Genomic DNA, 20,762 nt, shown 5'->3' with positions numbered 1-20,762 from the left:
TAGAGAGACCAATTAACCTGACAGTCATGTTTTTGGACTGTGGGAGAAAGCCGGCGTACCCAGGGAGAACCCATGCATGCACAGGGAGAACATGCAAACTCCATGCAGAAAGACCCCGGCCGGGAATCGAACCCAGGACCTTCTTGCTGCAAGGCAACAGTGCTACCAACTGCACCACTGTGCAGCCCTGGCGTATCAGTCATTATGTAAAATTTAAGTTCAGCTTAAATTCGACAGCCCTCGCCTATTGGGGTCTGTGGGCAAGAAAAGTTCTTAGAATTTGTGTGATTTGGAAAAGTTTTCCAAAGTAGAGAAAGAAAATGTTGTGAAAACAAGATGTGGTTTTCTGATATGATCATAGCAAAGAATTCAAAATGGTGAAATTCAATCAAAAGTTGGTTCAAGCTTAACCCACTTATTTACACCTTGTTTTTAGTTGGATTTTAAAGGTTCAAAACAAAGGTCTCATCTTTTTTAACACCACAAGAACATGGCATTTTACTGGAGGTGTGTTAACTTTCGACAGCCCCTATACCTAGGAATGTGGAGGGGGTGACAAAGTTTACATTTACTTTGCTGGGCTAACAAATCAACAGCACATCCTTGTTTAAGAGCAGCCGAGGCGCAGGTTGCACCCTCAGAGTGATACGTCATATGTCCGCACGTTGCTCTGTACACACTAAACAAGCAGAAGAGTTTGCTTTCTGAATATATTCTTCAAGTAAAAAAAAAAGAACTTAAAAAAAGGGGGAAAAAAGAGAGAATGCACTGGGTTGCAAGAGTTTCTGTTTATGTTTAAGGCGATTTTTAGAGCTCACAGATTTTTACCCATCGTCATCATTGGTGGACTGGGAACATGGTGGTGATCATTCGTTGGTCGACTCAGGTCAAAATGGGAAACGATTGCTGATGGCAGGAGTTTGGACAAACCGGGTCTGTGGAATGAAAACGTCTTCTCTTCTTAGAGAAGACTCAATCACTAAGGAAAAAATAATAATCCACAGTTTGGAAATGGAGATACTTTTTCAGTCCGTTTCTGTTTGGGAGTAGAAAAAAAATGGGTGATACTTGTGAAGCACTGTCACAGATACTCCTACAGCCCACGTGTTGGTGCAGCTACCAAAGCTAGTGGTCTCGATCGTCAGTCTCTGGTTTTCGTGTGTGCTAACCCCTGGAGTTGTTGTTGAATTATTATAAGGCCACCATACTGTGAAGATGCTCTGCTCATCTTCAGAGTATCAACAACCCGGAGTCGGTCAACTCATCTGATCTGTGGTACCTGCTGCTTTCGGCCGACAGAACAGCATGTTAAACTTCTTCAGATTTCATCTGGTTGCAGGCTGTTGCCAGACCCCAAAACACACTTTTTTTTTCTTGCTCTTCCTCGTCTGCTTTAAGAGAGAAACAGAATGCAATATGCCCTGCTGCTAAGGGAGCTGTTAAGAGAAGAAAATATCTCCCTGGCTGCCACCTTTGAGGAAGTACATGAATCTAGTCCACAGAAGTATATGCTATATCCAAGATGGTGCACTAATATGGTTCCCATCAAATTTTCTCTTAAACAGACAAACTGGTGACAGAACTCTCAGCCCTGCAAAGCTCAAGTCTATAGAAACAGTGGAAAAAATGTACCATAGAAGAGACAGAAGAGATTTAAGAAAAAGGAAAGGGCAGCGGTTCAAGTCAGCATCCCTCTACCCAACCATCCTGGGGAACCACCATGCGGAAGGGAGGAGCTGTTAATGTTCAGATTGGCATGAACTAGTTGGTTATAACTGGAACGTGAATGAACCTTCAGTCAGCACATCCTCATGGAATCGATGAATTCGAAATCAGGTGGTTGTCCTCCGCCGGAAAGACCGCTGTTAAGAGTCCTCGCCGTCGTCCTCGTCGAGAACAGAGCAGTCTTTCGTCCCGTACAGATCGGCTAGCTTCCTGAACCTTGGCCCCCAGCTCTGCAGATAGTCATAATCCAAGTCAGACTCCGTCGTGACCGACTCGAGCGAGCTCAGCGAACCGGCCAGCGATCCCCTGCCCTCGTAGCCGTAGATCTGGATGGAGTCGTAGGGCGGCGCCGTGGGGTCGCCATCGGCCTCCGCGATCCGAGTCTTGATGAAGTCGTCCACATCGACGCTGTTGGGTGCCGGGCGACCCACGCCAGGCCTGATGGGGTACTGGAGTTCCGGTTTGATGTCTTTCCTTGGCAGGAAACCGTTGGCACCGTCTGGGTTCTGGGTGAAAAAGGGAAGCGGTAATAACATACAAACACTGACAGAAAGACGGGGAAGACATCTTATTGCTGGAGCAACTCTTCCTTACCTGCAGTGTCGCGATGTCGAAGGCCTCCGTGTCTTCCTCGCCGCCTCCTTCGTCATCATATGTAATGATATTCTCTCTGATGTCCTCCTCCTCAAACACTATCAGCGGCTCCTTCTTCTGACGCCTCAGTGCGACAAACAGAACCACAATGGCTGCCAGAAAGCAAAGCACCACATTAAACAGCTTGTTTTGGCATTGGATCCGTCTTTCAAATCCGAGTAAACGCTGCACTGCAGTGAGTGTGGATAATTGGCATACCCCATGGGGAGGCCCATTAAAGACTAATTCATATTTATACTACTGTGATGCACACATGCCCATTTAATTGGTTGTAATTTTCAAATATGTCTTTTGAAGGTTTTCGGATACATCCTGCTAATCTTAAGAGTGCAGCGTCATATCTCTATCTCGGCTCTAATGAGGATGATGTAGCCTGAATCAGTCAGCGAAGACCAGGAAGATGAAATGATTTCATCTGCAAACACACTTCCAAGATGTCTTTGAGGTTTTGGATTTGGGATCAGAAGATATGGGTATGATACAGTGATGAAAAATAAATAACAGAACAAAAGTAAGATTTGGTTGGCTCAGACTGATTAGTACGATCTAATGACACCAAGATCCACAAGCCTAAAGTAGTGTGTAACTGTGAGCTGGTTGGTTTTGATAAATCTTTGACAGTTGAATTTCCTCATCCCATCACCTTCTGCCAGGTTTTCCTGCAGGACCAGGATTGTATTTCGCCACCTGCATTCTCACAAAATAAAACTGCCATGTGGGGATACAAGTTAAGGGTGAAACTGTCGATGACATTAAGTCAAAAAGTTATTGACCAACTAAATCAAGTTGGTCGATAACACAAGAAAATGAGACCAAATAATCCTGTCACAACAAGATTTAAGACCTGTGTTAATGTACTTAAGGTTACGAACTTAAGACTTATTCAGGACGAGCGCACACACTGATTGCACTGAGGTATTTCAGCTGCCTGAGCTGCGTGTTGATATGCTCGAAAAGAAATTCTGCACATTTTTTTTTTCTCGGATAATTTGGTATGTCCGCTGAAATAACAAACCACTGCGATCCAGTGAAGTTTAGTGCAAAACTTTAAACCGATCATTTTAGAATAAGCTTTAAAGCAATGGCAAAGATTTAATAAACGTCGAAATAATTATTTATTTACAGAGTAAATAACTTAAACCGTTAAGTTTTTAACATTTGGGGATGTTATACTGACATCCCCAAATAAAAAGCGATGTAATCATCCTTATATGTCCAACATAGTTCACCTTGGTATGTATTTTTTTTTTTTTTTTGTGGTTTCTTACCAAGCAAAATGACAATGCAGGCTAGAATTGCAATCAGAGCGCCGGTGCTGAGCCCAGCAGGCAGGACATAGGGCTCCACATTACAGGAGAGGATGGAGTCTTTGCTGTCGCAGGAGCAGACTCTGATGGTCAGGGTGTTGGTGCTGCTCATGGAGGGGAAGCCGTTGTCGTTTATTTCAATGGGAAGGTAGTAGACATCCTGGGTCAGACGGCTGAAGCCTTTGCGGAGCACATAGATGCTGGCTGTGCTGTCTGTGGAGGACAGAAGCGGAGACAGGCAGGTGAGCTGGCTAGATAACAGTAAAGTGACACAAACACGCGCAAGAAGGAAAGCGATTTCCATCCCATAACTGCTCAGCAGCTCAAGTGGCTGGAATGCCCGAATTCCCAGGATTCGAAGTGGGGAGTGAAGACTTTCCAAACAGTTTGTTTCTGATGGGAGAAACTGTAAACAGTGCTAAGAGACTATTTTCAAAATCAAGATAGTTAACAGACTCCCTAGAGAGATGTACCTGCACTGAAAATTAAGACTTAATCTGAAGATTTTCACATTTTATTCCAGTAATATGAAAATAATCTAAGACAAGTAATACAATAAAAAAGTAGAAGAAAAAAATGTACAAACTAAGAATTTTATAGCAGAGTATTTCCGGCACATAGTGCCATTTTACAGCACATCAAATTACTATGTTGCCTTCAGTTGTTATGGAAATGCTGTATATATAAAATATGACTTAAAAATAAATCATAGTCATTTCTGATGCCTTGAAATTGGGCCTCTATCTCTTTAAGAACCTCCTCCCCTTCGTCACAGCGATGCTCCTCAGTAAACGGTGCTGTTTACAGCTGTTCTACGGAGCTCAGTAGATGCCCAGTTCCACCAGGTGATTGCTAATTGCTGCTGCTAGTCTGGAGGAGCTGAGGTGGGAATATGATATAAAGGTCAATAAGCCGATTTTGCATAATCCTCCAAGTTTAAATATTGTATTCTTGTTCGTGCTTGCATTATTTTGAAACAACTTGTGGGTTTCATTTGAAAAAGGAATGAATGTGAAGTGTTTCTGTGTCATAGAAATGAATAAACTACATACTCCATTTTTGCATCACGGGAATTATCTGTAATTTTACTCATCAACCTGAAGTGACGGGTTTTCTTGTTTTCTAAGTAAAAATGATATTTTGCTGTCAACTTTTGTTTTTTCATTCTTTTTTAAAAATCTCATCTGTGCCTGTGCCTATCAGCACCAAATCTTCCTGTTTCAACAGCTGAAGGTTCCAGCTGAGCTTCATATCACTGGTTTTGTTTTAGTGCCAAAAACCTGATGGGCCAGAGGGAACAGTTATAAAAAACAATACTTATAGTATCGTCTTCCGCTAATCTTGATTACTGTAATAATCAAGATTAGAGAACTTGGGTCAGTACAGTTGTTCCCACCATCAGTATTTATAGTTGGTTGTGACTCTTGTTAATAAAAGCTATTGGATCCTGAAGTATCACTAGTTGGTGTCTATAAATCCTGCTTGAAACAGAGTGTGTAGTGCATTTACAGCTGCATGAGTGTATTTTTCTTTCCATATCTTTGTAAAACCCATAGTCTAAAAAATCTCAGAATATCAGCAGCTTTGAAATACTCAGACAAGCCCAATGAGGCACCAACAACCATGACACATTCAAAGACTTCAAAAGCTCACAGGTAAAACATGCTTTTACACACACAGCTCTCTTCCCATGACATTTCCTCTTTTATCCGCTGTCTTCTCCACTTCCCTTAACTCTCATTTCCCTTCCTATTTTGTCTCTCACGGCTCTCACAAAACCTAATTCAATCAGTCGCCCCCCCCAAAGATACACGTACAGACGGACAGAGACCCCACCACAATTAATATGGCCCGCAGGACATGTGTGCATTCATGAGTGTGCGGCAGAAAAATTCAGAGCACCTGCTTATTTCTACGAGGCACTGTAAGCCTCCATCTGGTCGTGCTTTGATCTAATTTGAGTGAAGGAGGGGGGAAGGTGTTGAATAAGAGACTGCAGAGGAAGATACAGGAAGGCTGGCTGCAAAAATAAAGTGTTGGAGGAAGAAAAATAAAGAAATCGGTTTCTATATTGATTTACCCCTGTTGTCTTTGAGTGAGAAGTTCTGGTTGTGGGCGACTTCAGGAGCAAGGCTGAAAGTGAAGTGTTGCCGGTGAGCCATCTCGTCTTTGTCCACAGCGCTGACTGTTTCGATAACCTGCATCACACAAGCACAGGAGATTAGACGTTGATCAACAGTCACTGAGTTTATGCCTTTCAATGCTGAGGTGTTCTCTGCACTGCCTGGTGCCGATGGGCGTACCTTCCCAGGCGCCACGCCTTCACACATGTGGACTTCGTTGTTTGTGGCAAACTCTGGGGCGTTGTCGTTGACGTCTTTCACTTTGATGTTGACTCTCACTTTGGTGTCTTGGTGGTGACCGCCTGTGTTGCACATGAAATAATCAGTACCCTGTTGCTACCAGGCATATGAAAAGCAGTGTCAGACACGTTGAAGTGAGAAAACCTTCTGTTCTCGAATCTGGGGTTGTTTGTTTGTCTGTTTAGTAATCTATATTTGGCATTGAGGGACAATATTGTTTTCTTGCAAGATTGTCTGTCAATCAGACAGCCTCTTAGAATTCTAAGAATGCAACAAGCAGCTAATTATTTTTGCTGTCTACCACGCACTGACTCATGTCTATTTACAGTAATGTGTCAAAGAATTCCCCTTGAAATGTGAACATATTTTCATGCTGCAACTACAAACCTTAATGTTAGGTGGACCCCCGACTATTCTCTGCTTAGTATTCACTGATTCTCTTAGTCAAGGATTTTTCTGTGGAATACCACTCAAAATTATTTGTGGAAAATTTGCGTATTATATCTAAAATATTCTAATAGTTGAAGGAAAATGCAGCCTTGGAAGCTGAAATAACTAGGCACAACATTACTTAATACACTATCAGCTGGAGTTGGCAAAGCAGTCAATCCAGTAGCAGCATTCATTTTCCTTGGGACTAACTGGCTGTACCCCAAAGAGCAGAGTTAAGTTAGACAGGGGATGCTAGCTTCTGCTGTAATGTTAAAACAATTTCCACTGTAAATATTGATGAGTTAAGGTATATTGATGTTTAAAATATTAAAATATGCAATTCCACGTGTTTTTAGAGGGGGGTCCTTAAGTATTCATTGATTTCAGCTGTAGGCTGTGGTCCCTAACACCTGGGAGTATCAGGAGTTCACTGTTGTTGGTTATCCATGTGATAGACCAACACCAAGTCCATGTTGGCCAAAAAATATTAAGAACTAAGAAATATTTTTAAGAAACATTTGTTGTATCAATTTTGTCTTTTTTGTCTCTCGCTATATTTGCATAGTGTCCACAACAGAACAACACTAATGACACAAGGAATCATTTACTGTTTAGTTGTTTTTTTTAAATGTTATCTTTAGGATACACACTACATGTTGTTTCTTCATTTTTGCATAAAACAGAAAAATTAAGAAATATGAAAAAAGTCATACTTACAAACATGCAAATTAATAATTGGAAAAATGTATTTAAATTGGAAAAACATCTGAAAACTATGTTGTTTTCCTTTCACTTATCAGCTATTTACTTAGACAATATCTATATCCAGATAAAATACACAGATATATGTGGTTGCAGTGTAACAAAATGTCACAACCATGTCAAAATGATAAAAGGAATGAATACTTTGGCAAGAAACTGTTTTTGTATTCGTCAACACTAAGTTTGCCCTGATAAGCAAATGTGACAAATTCTGAATATCAAACAGAAGAAAAAAGGATGGGAAGTATTTCTGTGTTGTAGAAATGTACATATTTGCTGAACTTGTCAGTGTATGTTTTCCGCTACCCTGTAATTACTGGCCATTTATTTAAGCTTCCCAGTGCCTAAATGTGGTTAGCATAGCCTGCAATGCTTCTAACTTTGTGGGCGGCTAGTCCGTTTCCATCTGTCCGTCTGGCGTCGAGCAGGCCACAGGGAAACCACATGGCGCTCTGCTAGCTTGAGCCCTGGCCACAGAATACCAGGGTGGGGCCACGGTGGCCTGTGAAGATTTCTGGCGTTAAAACCAAGGAGAAAAATCTTCGTAGTGTCTGTGGGTGGACAAATCTAACCGATTTTCTTTAGTTTTCATTTGTATTTTTTTTTACTTTCCCTTTGCTAATAAGGGCTTCCTGCACCACTTAGCGTTGACACTGTTAACGCCACCAGTGCGCTGCTTCTCAAAATCAGACCTAAAGTTTTTGCGTAACATCAAACCGTTGATCTATAGAAACATCTTTAAATGTGGGAATGCTTTAGTTCTTTACCCCTTTCATGGTTTTTGTCTCATTTAACAAAAAACAAATGTAAAGTCAAAATACAAATGTTGCTAATTTAGCCAAAGGCAACACATGAAAAACTACCTAAAGCAATCTTTCAAAAAATAATTAATCTTTTTTGCACTTTATAATGATGGGCTTCAAAGAGAATCAAGCCAGATTTATAACAGTTTCCACATTAATGGGCAGTATTTCTAGCTAAAGTACTTTGATTCTACCTCAGTTTGTTCTGTATTTAAGTCCTTTCCCAGCCACAAGTCATGATGCAAACTGCCAACTTTGATTTTACAACCTTGAAGAATTACAGGAGTTCTGAAGGCAAAGGACTGGTTCTGTTCCTTTGAATTCAGATCTCTATTAAGTCTTTGTGGCATAAAGTCAGCACAGTGACAGAGACATTGTACCAACATTTTGGCTCTTAAGTTCAAGGGTAAATATTGTTTTTGTTGCCTTGTAATAAGCTTTGATGATTGGGCGTGTTTGCTTTGATATACATACCGATCTCTGTAGCTGAAACTGAAATATTGTGCCAGGGTTGTGTTTCTCGGTCCAGCGGTCTGTTCGTGGTGATCATTCCGTCTTCTGAGATGCTGAAGAACTGATCCACATCTGTGTACCGGGGAATCATGTATCTGTTTGTAGAAAACATGTTCTATAACACGAGACTCAACATGTTCATAGACTTTACCACTTGGAGTATGTTTTATGTCACTGCATAATCTCAACTTTTAGGTTATCTTTGTGCTCTGATCTGAGTGTCTTTGTGCGTGGCCACACATTGCTTTATTGTTACCTGACAGGATTGTTGGCAACATCCGTGTCCTTGGCATGAACCCGTCCCACCGGGGTGCCTCGAGGCGCGTTCTCCTCCACCTCGAAAGTGTAACTAGAGGCTATGAAAACGGGAGGCTCATCTGCGTCCTCCACCGATATCTGCACACCAACACAAACAACCGCTGAAGAGCTCCTGTGATGTTTGCTTTATTAAACTGGCAAACAAATATGCCCGCCTCGCTCTCCGAGGCGCACCGTGCACCCAATGAAATGCATGCATTATTGACTTTTCTGCTCTTTTCCACACACAAAACTACCTTGATTGTGGCTTCATCCTTGTAAGGTCCCCAAGCGAGAAATCGAGGGTCTAAGTGTGGGTTGGACCCCTCCACCTTCAAAGTGTAGGACCTCTTCGTCTCAAAGTCCACTTGCTGAGAAAGTAGAGACAATGGATTTTATTATTATTATTATTATTATTATTGCTGCAAATACATACAACATTGTTGTTTATTCCAAAGAACAGAACTACTATCCATCCCCTGCAGAAGCTGCATTGATGTTGCAAACTGCATGAATGATCAGTGCTGAGCTTTCATGTTCAGGTAGGGGGAGCTGTTGCCACAAGAATGAATCAGAGGAGCTTTTGTTAACAAGCCAAAAAAAAAAAAAAAAAAAAACAACCCCCCCCCCAGTAACCCAAATAGAGACTTTGATTTTAAAACTGTTCCTGGTGTATGATATGGCATGATATGACAGGATTATTTCTGGAAGTGAATGAATCATTGGATTGTTTCTGTTCTGGCTGCTTTCATCATCAGATGAAAAACAATAGTGGTGTGTTTCTAATGAGCCAGGATGAGGTCTGGGAGTCTGGGATGCTGCGTGATGAGGAGGAACAGAAACGCTTTCAGTCACCGAGAGGCAAAGGAGGACCGCGACGGCCCGTTACCGCCCGCAGAATTAGGCGGAATTTAATCAGTTACACTTTGACAATGGAGACCGCTGTATTAATCATCCACTTTTAATACACATCCTGCCAGTATATCAGCTGACATATCAGTAAACTCCAAGACACCTCTGAGGTGCTGAATTTATTCACATGGAAGTCAGGATCACTTCACTTTTTACATACAGCAGCCTCGATGCCGAATCGATTTGTGCCCTGAGGGGTGTTTTTTTTCCCCCCCATTGTGAGCATATTTTCCTTACACATCACATTCTCATCTAGTCATATCAAAAAAGTTGCACTGCAATTACAAAGCAATGACCCTTGGCTAAAAGGCACAGTGAATGTTACGCCTCTAATGATCCTCTCTCCTGATGTGCAGAGTCTACACTGCTGCAGGGAAAACTTCTAAGTCAACAATTGTTCTGGCAGTTATCGTATGATGCAATACCCAAGAGGTGCTCTCTGCTAAGATTGCAAGGCAGCGTGCTTCGCCAGCAGCACTTGGCAGCAGCCTCATATGCAGCTGTAATCATAGCAAGTGACACTCTTTTGGGTGTTATTGTTTGGTCTTAAACAATGATCCGCTGCCACAAAGACTTCGCTATTCCACCTGAAAATGGTGGTGCTGAACAGGATATATCCTAGAGCAGGTGTGATCTTTTACACTAGGGCTCCGGTGCCTTTGGGAAACGTTGATTTGGACTAGCTCTGTCACGTTGGTTCTGATTTGTTCTCTTTGTAGACTTTTGTTCATCGGTTTTAAAAAGCAGGCTTCACGGATGCAGAAGGAGGAAGTTCAAACCATCTTCAACCAGATTTTTAAGACAAGAAGCAAAAGCAAATGAGGTGGACTAGTAGTGATTATTGTCACAATTACATTAAGCTCTTGTACACAAAGAAGTTCTTTGTCATTGGCTCTAACCATGATAATTGGTTCTATTCTATTCTGATTATAAAGGTATTTTACATAAACAATTTCCCATAAAAGCAGGGTTTAATTATTTAGAACTTTTGAAACTCCAGGCAGGCAATGTTTAAATATTTTGCCCATCTTGAGAGAAAGTTAAAACAGATATAAGTACATTAAATATTTTGCCTCCGTCCTTGATTAGAGAGATAAATTTCAGCAAATTGAACAGCTTGCTAAGTTTTCTATATCTGTTTAAAACATTGATGAAATGATGGTGTCTTTTCTTTGAGGTGCCTGGAAACATTTGTAGATTTTACTTTAGGTCAGTCTTGCTCGTTTTCAGTTGTATCATTGGTCTTTTAATATTCAAAGAAACAATGTTGTTTGGACATCCCCTGGGTGTATTGGAGGCACCCCTTCCTCTACTCCTACTACTGTTCTTGTTTATTCCTCTCTTCCAACAAAACAAAATCTGTAAGAATCCATTTCTGCAAAATTCCCAGAAGATTTGGAAGTAGCTTAGAAGATATTTTAAATTTATGGCAGCATAGCCATCGTTTGCCTCTAAATCATTCAATTTAATTAAGGTTCACTGCGCAATTAAAGTTGACTTTTCTAGATGTAGGCTCTGATATTTACCATGAAATTGAATAGAAACCTCAACATTTTTAAAGTTCAATCTGTCAGCCAAGTCATATGGTTTGGGGCTTATTTTTGTCTGCGGTTTCATAATTTTAATTTAATTATCAAATTATGGTTAATGTGATGCAATAGCTTCTGTAATGGGATTACGTTTACAGCCCCATCCATTGATCGCTATCCATGGGTCCCCAGCTGAGCCCATTTAACTGAATTCCACACTGAGGAAGATGCCTCTGAATCCCCTGCCAGATATCACCTTCTCCTACAGTGAAAGTCTCTGGGAGATATGTCTACAGTAGGAGTGACTCCAGGAAGGAATGAAGGTCGAAGACAAGCAAAGGGATTGAAAAAAATGGAAGAATGAGGGGAGAAAAGGAAAGAACAGAAAGAAGAGAAGGAGAAAGGATGCAAGAAAGGAACTCATAAGGGACACATGGAAAGGAGGACAGAGGTAAAGAAATAAGGAAGGATTCATAGAGGGCGATAGAGGTAGGACAGAGCAAGGGATGTAAAGAAGAGAGGAAGAAATTAATTAAGGAAGGACAAACCAGTTTGTATTTTTGTAAAATACACTACATTGTGATCTAAATGTTATAAGCTGCCACTTGAATCTAAAGGTTTAGGTCAAGACTCCATAAAGGCCAGTGAGGTTCTTCTACTACAAAAAGGCACATCAATGCTTTTTTGGACCTTGCTTTATGCATTGGTGAACTGTCACTGTGGAACAGCATCTGCCCCCTTCCTAACTGTTTCCACAAAATCAGAACACTCTGCACTAGAATGTACACTTGAAACCACTCAGTCAGGCAAGAGGTGTTCTCCTGGTAGCTACCAAAACCAGACTTTGTATTGTGCCATGTTTCGTCACTCTGAAGAACATATCTCCACCAGTCTGGGGTTCAGAAAGCTTTAGAGAACCACACCTCTTGCTTTTAAAGGGTCAGATGTAACAGCTTATTAAGGAGACCCTATGAAGCTCTCTGTAGACTGTCCTTGAGGTAAACTAAATGCCACACGAAGTTTGGATGTGTGTAGCTGTTAACAACAGAAAGTTGATGAACTTTGCACACTATGTGCAGTTGCACCACCCACTACGTAATTTCACGTTTCTAGACTCAAGTGCAGTATAACTGTTGTTATACCATGAACAATTGACCTTCGAACATTTAGATAGCATAGCGTACCCTGTTACGGCCTCATGCTGAAATTCACCAAGTTCCTGAGGGAAACTAATCCTTTCACAGATGTTTGCATGTTCTCCCTGTAAATGCATGGGTTCTCTCTAGATACTCTGGCTTCGTTCCACAGCCCATAAACATGACTATTACATTAGTTGATCTCTCTAAATTGCCCCTAGGTATGAGGAGCAATTTAGGACCATGACTTGTCCAGAGTCCAATGACTCTGGACAAGTCATTGTCCAGAGTCATTGGACTAGTGGTACCTGGTGCTGGTACCACTAGGGATAGGTACCAACCTAGACAATGAATTGCTGTTTGTAGCATTCTTCATGCCTAAGAGATTGATTTTATACAACTGTGGCAATGGAAGAGGTAGGAATGCCTGTAATCAATGATTTGATGGAGTGACCAAATACTTTTGGCAATATAATGAATATTTTTCTTATTAAGCACTTGATCCACTCACTTTAAGCGGATACTTGGTACATTTAGTGACAAGTGTCTAAAAAGCCACCATATGCAAAAACGAAAGCACTATAATGTTACTGAAAGAATCTGAATGAAACAACAAGCCATTTTCTGAAACTGACATTATGCTTGAAATCATCTCTGGTCCTGGGTTTGTCTAGCTGTTAGCTCCACAGACCCAAACCCATTAACGAGTGAGGACTCATGAACAATTTTAGAGCTAGAGATTCTGAGTTCTGCAACCTGGACGGCTAAATAAGGCACATTAATATGTGCTGGAGGCAGGTAATCCTGTTTATCATTCATAAAAGATCCCGAATCCAATCAAGATTACAACTCCGAGCAAATAAAGTCCACCGTGTTCTATGTGATCTAACACATTATCAGAAAGTAACACCTCCTCTGAATGGATTGTTGCGCACTCATCCAGTTGCAGATAAACATGTTTAATACGATGATGACAGGTACAGTCGAAGAAGAATAGATGTGACCCACTTCTTTCATTTTCTCATTTCTGTCCCTGCCTCCCTCTCTTCTTATCGCCATCCTCTCTTTATTCTCTCCCTCTTTCTATAATCAGTCTGATATAATGATAATAATATTCACAATAATACCCCTCCTTCTCCCTATTGCTTTCTGTGGCACACATACACACACTGCTCCTTAATATTCTGTGGACTGCTTTCGTCAGGACACAGTTGAAAGAGACTAGCTGATTAAAGCTCATCCCCGTGTGTCTGTCTTTGAGGAGGAGAGAATAGAGATTAGTGAAGGCTACTCTTGATGCTGATTTGAAAGTGTGTATAGGTGGAAGTGCATGCATGTGGTCGTATGCGTGTGTGCATGTGTGAAGGTATGCGCTTGCTTTTAATTTCGTGTGACGATACCTTCAGGGCACAAAAGGTTTTGATTTCCCCTGAGACGAATCAAGACCCAATAATTTCACATGCATGCATGCACACTCTCCCCTGCGTACATACAAACACTTTCAAGTTAAAATGGCGTCATCAGATCAAGGGGGGAGAGTGGGGAGCAGCAGGGGTGGGTGTGATCATCTCATTCTGCACTTACGCACTTTTAATCAGGATCTGGCTAATGAGATATTATTCCAAGAGACACGAGGAACTGCGGTAATGGGCTGATGTGTGGCGGTTTCGACAGATCTGTTTATGGTCCAGTGTTGTCTCCAAATCAGCATCAGTAAGATCTCACTGACCAAATCAAGATAAATTTACTATATAACAACTCAAAGGTCAGGGTATGTTACAGATGGCCTCCCTGAACTAGCTAACCAATCAGCAGAGGACCAGAGGACTTCAAACTTTAATGCCTGCTCCAACGTTTAAGGTCAAGACATTAAAACTGACAATGCGCAGCATAAAAGATAGAGATAAAAAACTTCTTTGGGTTACCAAAGATCATTTGGACCTTATGGCCATTTCCCACTTGTACCTCTACACCACGGCTCAACTCTCAGCTACACAGATGAGGTGGATTTGCACTACAATTGAGGAACAGCTCTGGGCTACTGGCTACTCCTGTAGCCAGCACCTCACCTTAAAAAGTAGTGTGAGGTGATCTGTACATGACAACAACAGTCTGGTCCGTCTGTGACTTTCTGTATGACTCAAAACAGGAGAGAGCCAGAATGGGATTGCAGGCGACCAGACAAAACACTCTAAGTACAGGAGATTGTAGGACGCAACCAGTGACTCCAACCTCTAGTCCGTCGCTGACTGTCTTCTGGCATTGCTTTTTCAGCCCCACTCAGCACACTTGGAACCCCAACAAAGTAGGTTCTCAAAAAAAGGGTCTATTACCAAAAACTACCTGTTACAAGCATAAATCCCTCAGGTTTCTCATCATCAGAAGCACCAGCTTCCAAGAGAGCAGCTGTAGCACCTAGACTACCTGAAGCAGTGGCACTAACTGCTGATGCTGTAGCAAAGTTTTTTATGTACTTCCAGATCCAGTGGAACTTAGCTACTCTCTCTGTTCTGCCTCCATAGACACGTCCAGTGCAGTGCAGCCATCGTTCTCTCCTCCCAGTGTTCTAACTTCAACAGCACCCTATTCAAGATCATCATCAATATTATCTCCACTGTACACAGGTCAGTCTTCAGCATCCTCAACCTCACCATCGTTCCCTGTGCCGTCTTTCCTCAGATACCGACTTACATTCACTCCAGTTGTTCTGTACTTAGTTTTCTTCAGTCAGAGGAAACTAATCATCCTCTGATTGAAGGCTGTCAATCAGACAATGTGGGATGGTACATGGAGGGGATCTTCATGACAGAACCCCACCATCTTGAATCTACACCTTTCCTCAGGTACCTACTTATATTTGCCTCAATTGCTCTGTGTTCCTCTAATTAGTTTCCCCTTGTTTCTTTTGTACTACAAAGTACTTCAACTCCCTGGTTTTATTGTTCTTGGCCCAATTCTCCTGTTATCGTCACCCTGGTTCCACATACCACCTCCAGTCTGCCTGAACTGGAGCAAAAGAAAAAAAAAAACAAAAAAAACATTGTCTTCTGCATCATTCAGAACCTGAGATGGAAGATGTGTAAACATGACCCTTAAACAGTAGGGAAAGCATACACTGAAGGTTCTGACAAAGTGGTTAAAATAGTTTATCTCTGCCTAGTAAGGGTGGGACATCCCACAGTCAGAGTGGGAGGGGTATTGAGCATGATAACATTATTTTTTTTGTTGGCTCTAGTGGCCTTTATTTGAAAGTAGTTTGTCAGAAAAGAGGGTAATGAGAGACGGGGAAGACATGCTGCAACTGTTGCCAGGCTGGGAGTTGAACCTGTGACCACCGGCACGAGGACCAAGGCCTCAATACGTGGGTTATGCTTTACCCCTGCACCACCACAGCACCCCGAGCATGATAATTTTAACATTCTGTGGGATCTGGATCCAGACTTTACAAACAGGGGATGGACATCCAACCAGATAATGTCACAGCAGATAAAGAGCACAAAAAGACTGTATTTACAGACATAATGATTCCAAGAGCACGAGAATCTTACAGAGGAAATACGGAAGTAGTGAGTGCAGTGGGAACAGATCCTATGCAGTATCTTCAAAGAGAACATACCCCAATGATTAGGACAAGAAGAGAATCTTTTCTCATACATTTACGAGAGTTTCTGTAAGTCAAACACAACTGGTTTTCTATGTGCTTGGATTCAACATTCAAGACTATTTTGACCAATATATCTGTGGAGGATATACTGTAAATTTTCAACAAGCAGCTATGCCTGTCCCTCCAACAAAAACCAAAAGATTTATGAAAGAAGAAGCTGCCCCTAACTTTGGTATGGTAATGGATCCCATATTACATACCCAGTGACTATCCTGTCACATTGTGAACACGACGACACCAAACACAAATCCTTGGAGGATCCCACCAATGATGAACACTGTGAAAATGACCTGAGCCTTATATTTTAAGAAATATTTTGTATATTATGAGAAAATTTCTCTGTAAGTTTGGCCAAAAAAACCATTCACAGTCTCACCTGCACACTGTATTGTATACACACTGTATAACAGGGGTCTCAAACTCAATTTACCCGGGGGCCGCTGGAGGTAGAGTCTGGGTGAGGCTGGGCCGCATTCACACACACGGTCTCCTCAGCCGAACCTTTCTGATTGCCTATTACCATATTTGGCCGTAGTCAGGCGCTGTAACAGCCGTAATTGTGTAGTGTCTCTTTAAGATACTCTAGTATTGCTAATGATGTCAGAAGTATGCGCCACGGCTTCTCTGTAGAGAGCGTGGGAGAAACGTGCTAGACGGACATGTTAGCTCCCTAACTGTTTAGTAATGTTACGGGTTGTTTGGACGCTGCTCAATTTTCATGTCTGATAACATAGCAGCCGTTCAACCGGGCTTTGTAAGGTTGGTGAAAAGCGTATTTATTAAAGGACAACACTGTGGAATTCCCAGTACCAGTGTGGTTGTGAGTTTTTGACCGTCCTGACGAATCTGCCGCCTCCTCTCCTCCCTTAAACACAACCCAAGCGTTACAGCGCCTAACCTTAATTACGTTACACTGATCAGCAACTTCCGGGTCTAGACTGGATGCTGAAGCACGTGAAGCTGGAGCGGCCGCGGAAATTGCGCATGTACCGCATGCAAATAATGACAAATAGAAAATGCAAATAGGCCCGGCCGATGTCCCGCCCCCGAGAGCAATATACTCCACCGTGATTGGTAAGTTCGTTCAGCTCCGCACACAACACTGAAAAGTGCCAATTATATCAAACTCGCTGGCCGCACTAACATTAAACTTTCATATTAAGGCGGGGGCCACAAACTATCGTCCCGAGGGCCGCAGTTGGCCCGGGGGCCGCGAGTTTGAGACCCCTGCTGTATACAGTATAATAAGATCTTGCAGTACAAGACCTCCCAGCGCACAAAACACCATGATATTACTCCTATAGTCTATCTTTTAAAACACTATCCAGTTCCTGTTTACAGTAAATAAATAAATAAATTCTTGCTGTGTGTCCCGTGAGCTGGATGCATTGTCAACCACACACACAGAGACACACACACACATATGAGCCCTTCATTTTGGTGTAATCGCATGATTTGCATTCAAATTATTCTGGTGATTTTTGGATGGATCTTTAAAAAAAAAAAAAAGAAGAAAACTTTCATTCAATTTTTTTTTTTTTTACATTCAGTTACAGGAGAGCAATCTGAATTTTAGATATGCACCGCTCTGTCACAGCCCTCTACTGTTGGCTTATGCCTTATTTATGAGTTACCTGTATTGCTCCGGGGCGGAGTAATTATAGTTGTTGATAGAGGAGAAAGAAGCATTATTCATTATTATCACTAACTCATTTCCCTGCATACTACTGGTGTCATGGCTGGGAGGAGAGCCCTCAGCTCTGAGCGCTCGCAAGCCTGGCTTCAGCACGGAGCAGAGAATGGATCGCTCAGTCAGAAGGTTGTGAAGCGGCATGGAAGAAGAAGAAAAAAGAAAAAAAAACAAAACATGAGAACGACTGGAATCAATTATTGCAGCAAAAGATTTTCCCACATCATCAGAGAATACAAAGTGTGGGTTGGGGCTCACTGCGCTTCTGAGCAACGTCTCGACTGTCTGGGGAGGAAACACAGCTAACCACAAATACTGTGGCTGCCATAAATGGACATCCTGATAAATATAAAGTAGATATTGTTCAAATACTTCGAACAATTAATTGAAGATACTGTACTGTTTGATAGCTAGGATCAATTGGAATGTATGCGATTGAATTGAAAGGATATTTTGGTAAAGTGCCACGACATTCTTGTGAAATGGAGCTATAGAAATGAAATAAATTGAATTGAATACATCACAAAAACTATTCCTTAATTAAACTAAGGTGTAATTAGAAGGAGGAAGGGAGAGAGGGACGAACAAACGAACAAACAAACTTACACGTATGGAGAGCTGGAAGGGACATGGCCAGGAGTGGAGTTGCTAGGTTGGGCTTGGAACCCGTTCCAAACTGCTTGACATCCTAGTTTTTTTTTGGTGTTTGTATACCTATCACTCTGTGTTCACTTTTCTTTTAATTCCATATTTTCCCCAGCCCCTCTGTTCCCACTCAGCTGCACTATAATTTGTTGATTATCTCAACTTGTTTTAAGCCACTGATCATTTCCCTTTTCTCCCCATAAGCTCCTTCCAGTCCATCTCGCCTGTTGGATCCTCTCTGGTTCACCGTTGCCTTTCTGGCAGAAGTCATGCAGCACTTTTTGTTCCTTTTTCATCTGGAAGAGCCTTTTATGTAATAAATCTTCACATTCGAGCCAAGACCACCACTTCCCGGTGTGAGCTTGGGTTCAATTCCATGATTGCAATTTTTAAACTTTTTAATATATTTTTGTTCAGTCAAAAAAAAAAAAGTTGATTAGTTGAATTGTACAACTGAAAAGAAAAAAGGGCAACAACAAGGTGAATAAATATAGGCCTATTATAATTTCAACAGAAACTTTAAAGTATTTTAGTTACCAAAACAGTACTTACATTATTTAGACCTGAACCGTTATTGAATTTTACATTTACAAACTGATATGTGGCAATTATGTGATATTTTCACATTTTTCTTAAAATTCCAGATGCTGTATGAATATAACTTTTAAAATGAAAGGTAGGTGAAAGAACGTTTAATATATTGAGTTAACTCAAGTACATCCTGTATAAAGAACTGAAAACTCTCCACTCACTTCACATAGCAACAATAAGCAATAGCATTGGACCTGCACTCAATTCAGCAAGACAGATAAAGACTTCTTGGATGAGTTACAGTATTTTTCTACCACACAGCTCACTATTACAAGATCTTTGTAGTCACTTTCAAGTACAAGTTGTCTATACATTACAGTTTAAATGCGCCGATGCCTTCAGGTCTCTGAGAGCACAAACAGAGCCTCGTTTTTTAAACCACAATCTAAGAACAGACGGCTCCTGCTGCTTTGTGCTTTCTCATTCAGCACTAGAAAGAAACTTTATTGATCATTTTGCTAGTGTAGGCAGCATTGCAGTAAGCAAAAAAAATAAAAAAAATTGAAAGGTCAATGTACAGTATATTTTTGCATGCAGCTCTAATATATTTGCTATTCTCTGCCCAGTGACCAGACAGGGTTGTACTTTTCCCTCACCTTTGCTGACTGTGATTTAATTCTCTCAAGTTGGGATTTTTTGTTTGAGAAAAATATTAACTTTACAGCTGGAATAATGAAATTGACACATCAATCAGATTCTTCATGACAAAATTCCAAACTTTACTTCCAGACTCAAATTTTCAGAGTACTCTGACATTAATTTGCCAATTGTTAGTCTTAATAAAAAGATGGATGGATGGATGAATGAATGAATGAATGAATGAATGAATGAATGGATGGTTTGATGGATGGATTGACAGGCTGCACCATAGCAGTAAATATTGCAATGATGATATCAGGTGCAATATATTTTTCTTTTTCTTTATGTGCGTAAGCTTGTCCCAATAAGTAAATCATTGCATGATAAATTAAAATGAGCTCGGTAATAATATTTCTTTGAAGGGCAATATTGTGCAAAGAGACTTCATAATCAATTTTTTTTACAGTTTTGGTTCCAGTGTTGAGTGTTCTGTACAAAAGTAGGGTTTATTAGTCTTTGAGAGGGAAAACTTGCATCATTATGCCATTACAGTATCACCAAAATTCTTGGTATTGATGATACATTTTTGACAAACTGATGGGAGAAAGAGGATGCAATTGACAGAAGGCAAATACATTAGCACACCACATAGACAGCCCCGCTCATAAAAGATAATCACTAAGACGTTAATCTAATAAATATTTCGCCTTTGATTTTACCATATTAGTTGAAAATGGTCACAAGATGACAATATTATCGTTTACTACACGCTTCTTATTCTATGTGACTTTAGTATTTTTTAGAGGCATCATTTGTGTCTAGTTTGAGCTTTTGCTGCTGCGAGACTATTAGAATGTTAAAAACAACTTCAGAAGTTTTATGTTTTCAACATTTGGTCTACAGTCCCCTGGAGGGCTGCCAGGGGATGCTGTGGGATGGGAAGATGAGAAAAAAATGCAAAAAAAAGCAAAAAAAAAAAAAAAAAAAAAGCATCCCATAATGTTTTTATTCTTAAATGTTTCATCATAATTTCTGTTTTCCATTTGTCAATCATTTTGTTTTCTAAAATATAAGTTTAAATAATTTATTTAAATGTTATTTCTGATTGGCTGCCAGTCAAATTCCTCAAGCTGCTTTGCTCTGCAAGCTAGCACAGCAAG

The 20,762-nt window shown here is 41.0% G+C and overlaps 1 protein-coding gene across 4 annotated transcripts in view; it reads right to left on the bottom strand.

The window, feature by feature from the left end:
- Nucleotides 1-558: 558 nt before the first annotated feature.
- Nucleotides 559-20,762, bottom strand: part of cdh11 (cadherin 11, type 2, OB-cadherin (osteoblast)) — a 116,030-nt gene continuing 95,826 nt past the window's right edge. For all 4 annotated transcript variants that reach the window (XM_032553293.1, XM_032553292.1, XM_032553294.1 and 1 more), the window contains 8 exons: nucleotides 9,114-9,227; nucleotides 8,816-8,955; nucleotides 8,521-8,654; nucleotides 5,990-6,111; nucleotides 5,767-5,884; nucleotides 3,648-3,899; nucleotides 2,320-2,471; nucleotides 559-2,231 (listed from right to left, as the gene is read on the bottom strand). In XM_032553293.1, coding sequence (XP_032409184.1) covers nucleotides 1,866-2,231; nucleotides 2,320-2,471; nucleotides 3,648-3,899; nucleotides 5,767-5,884; nucleotides 5,990-6,111; nucleotides 8,521-8,654; nucleotides 8,816-8,955; nucleotides 9,114-9,227 — 1,398 coding nt within the window. In that variant the 3' untranslated portion in view covers nucleotides 559-1,865. The remainder of the gene's footprint in view (nucleotides 2,232-2,319; nucleotides 2,472-3,647; nucleotides 3,900-5,766; nucleotides 5,885-5,989; nucleotides 6,112-8,520; nucleotides 8,655-8,815; nucleotides 8,956-9,113; nucleotides 9,228-20,762) is intronic.

This window comes from Xiphophorus hellerii, chromosome 22, assembly GCF_003331165.1.
Source record: "Xiphophorus hellerii strain 12219 chromosome 22, Xiphophorus_hellerii-4.1, whole genome shotgun sequence".
Taxonomy (NCBI): Eukaryota; Metazoa; Chordata; class Actinopteri; order Cyprinodontiformes; family Poeciliidae; genus Xiphophorus; species Xiphophorus hellerii.
This window is presented reverse-complemented; position numbering and strand designations above follow the sequence as displayed.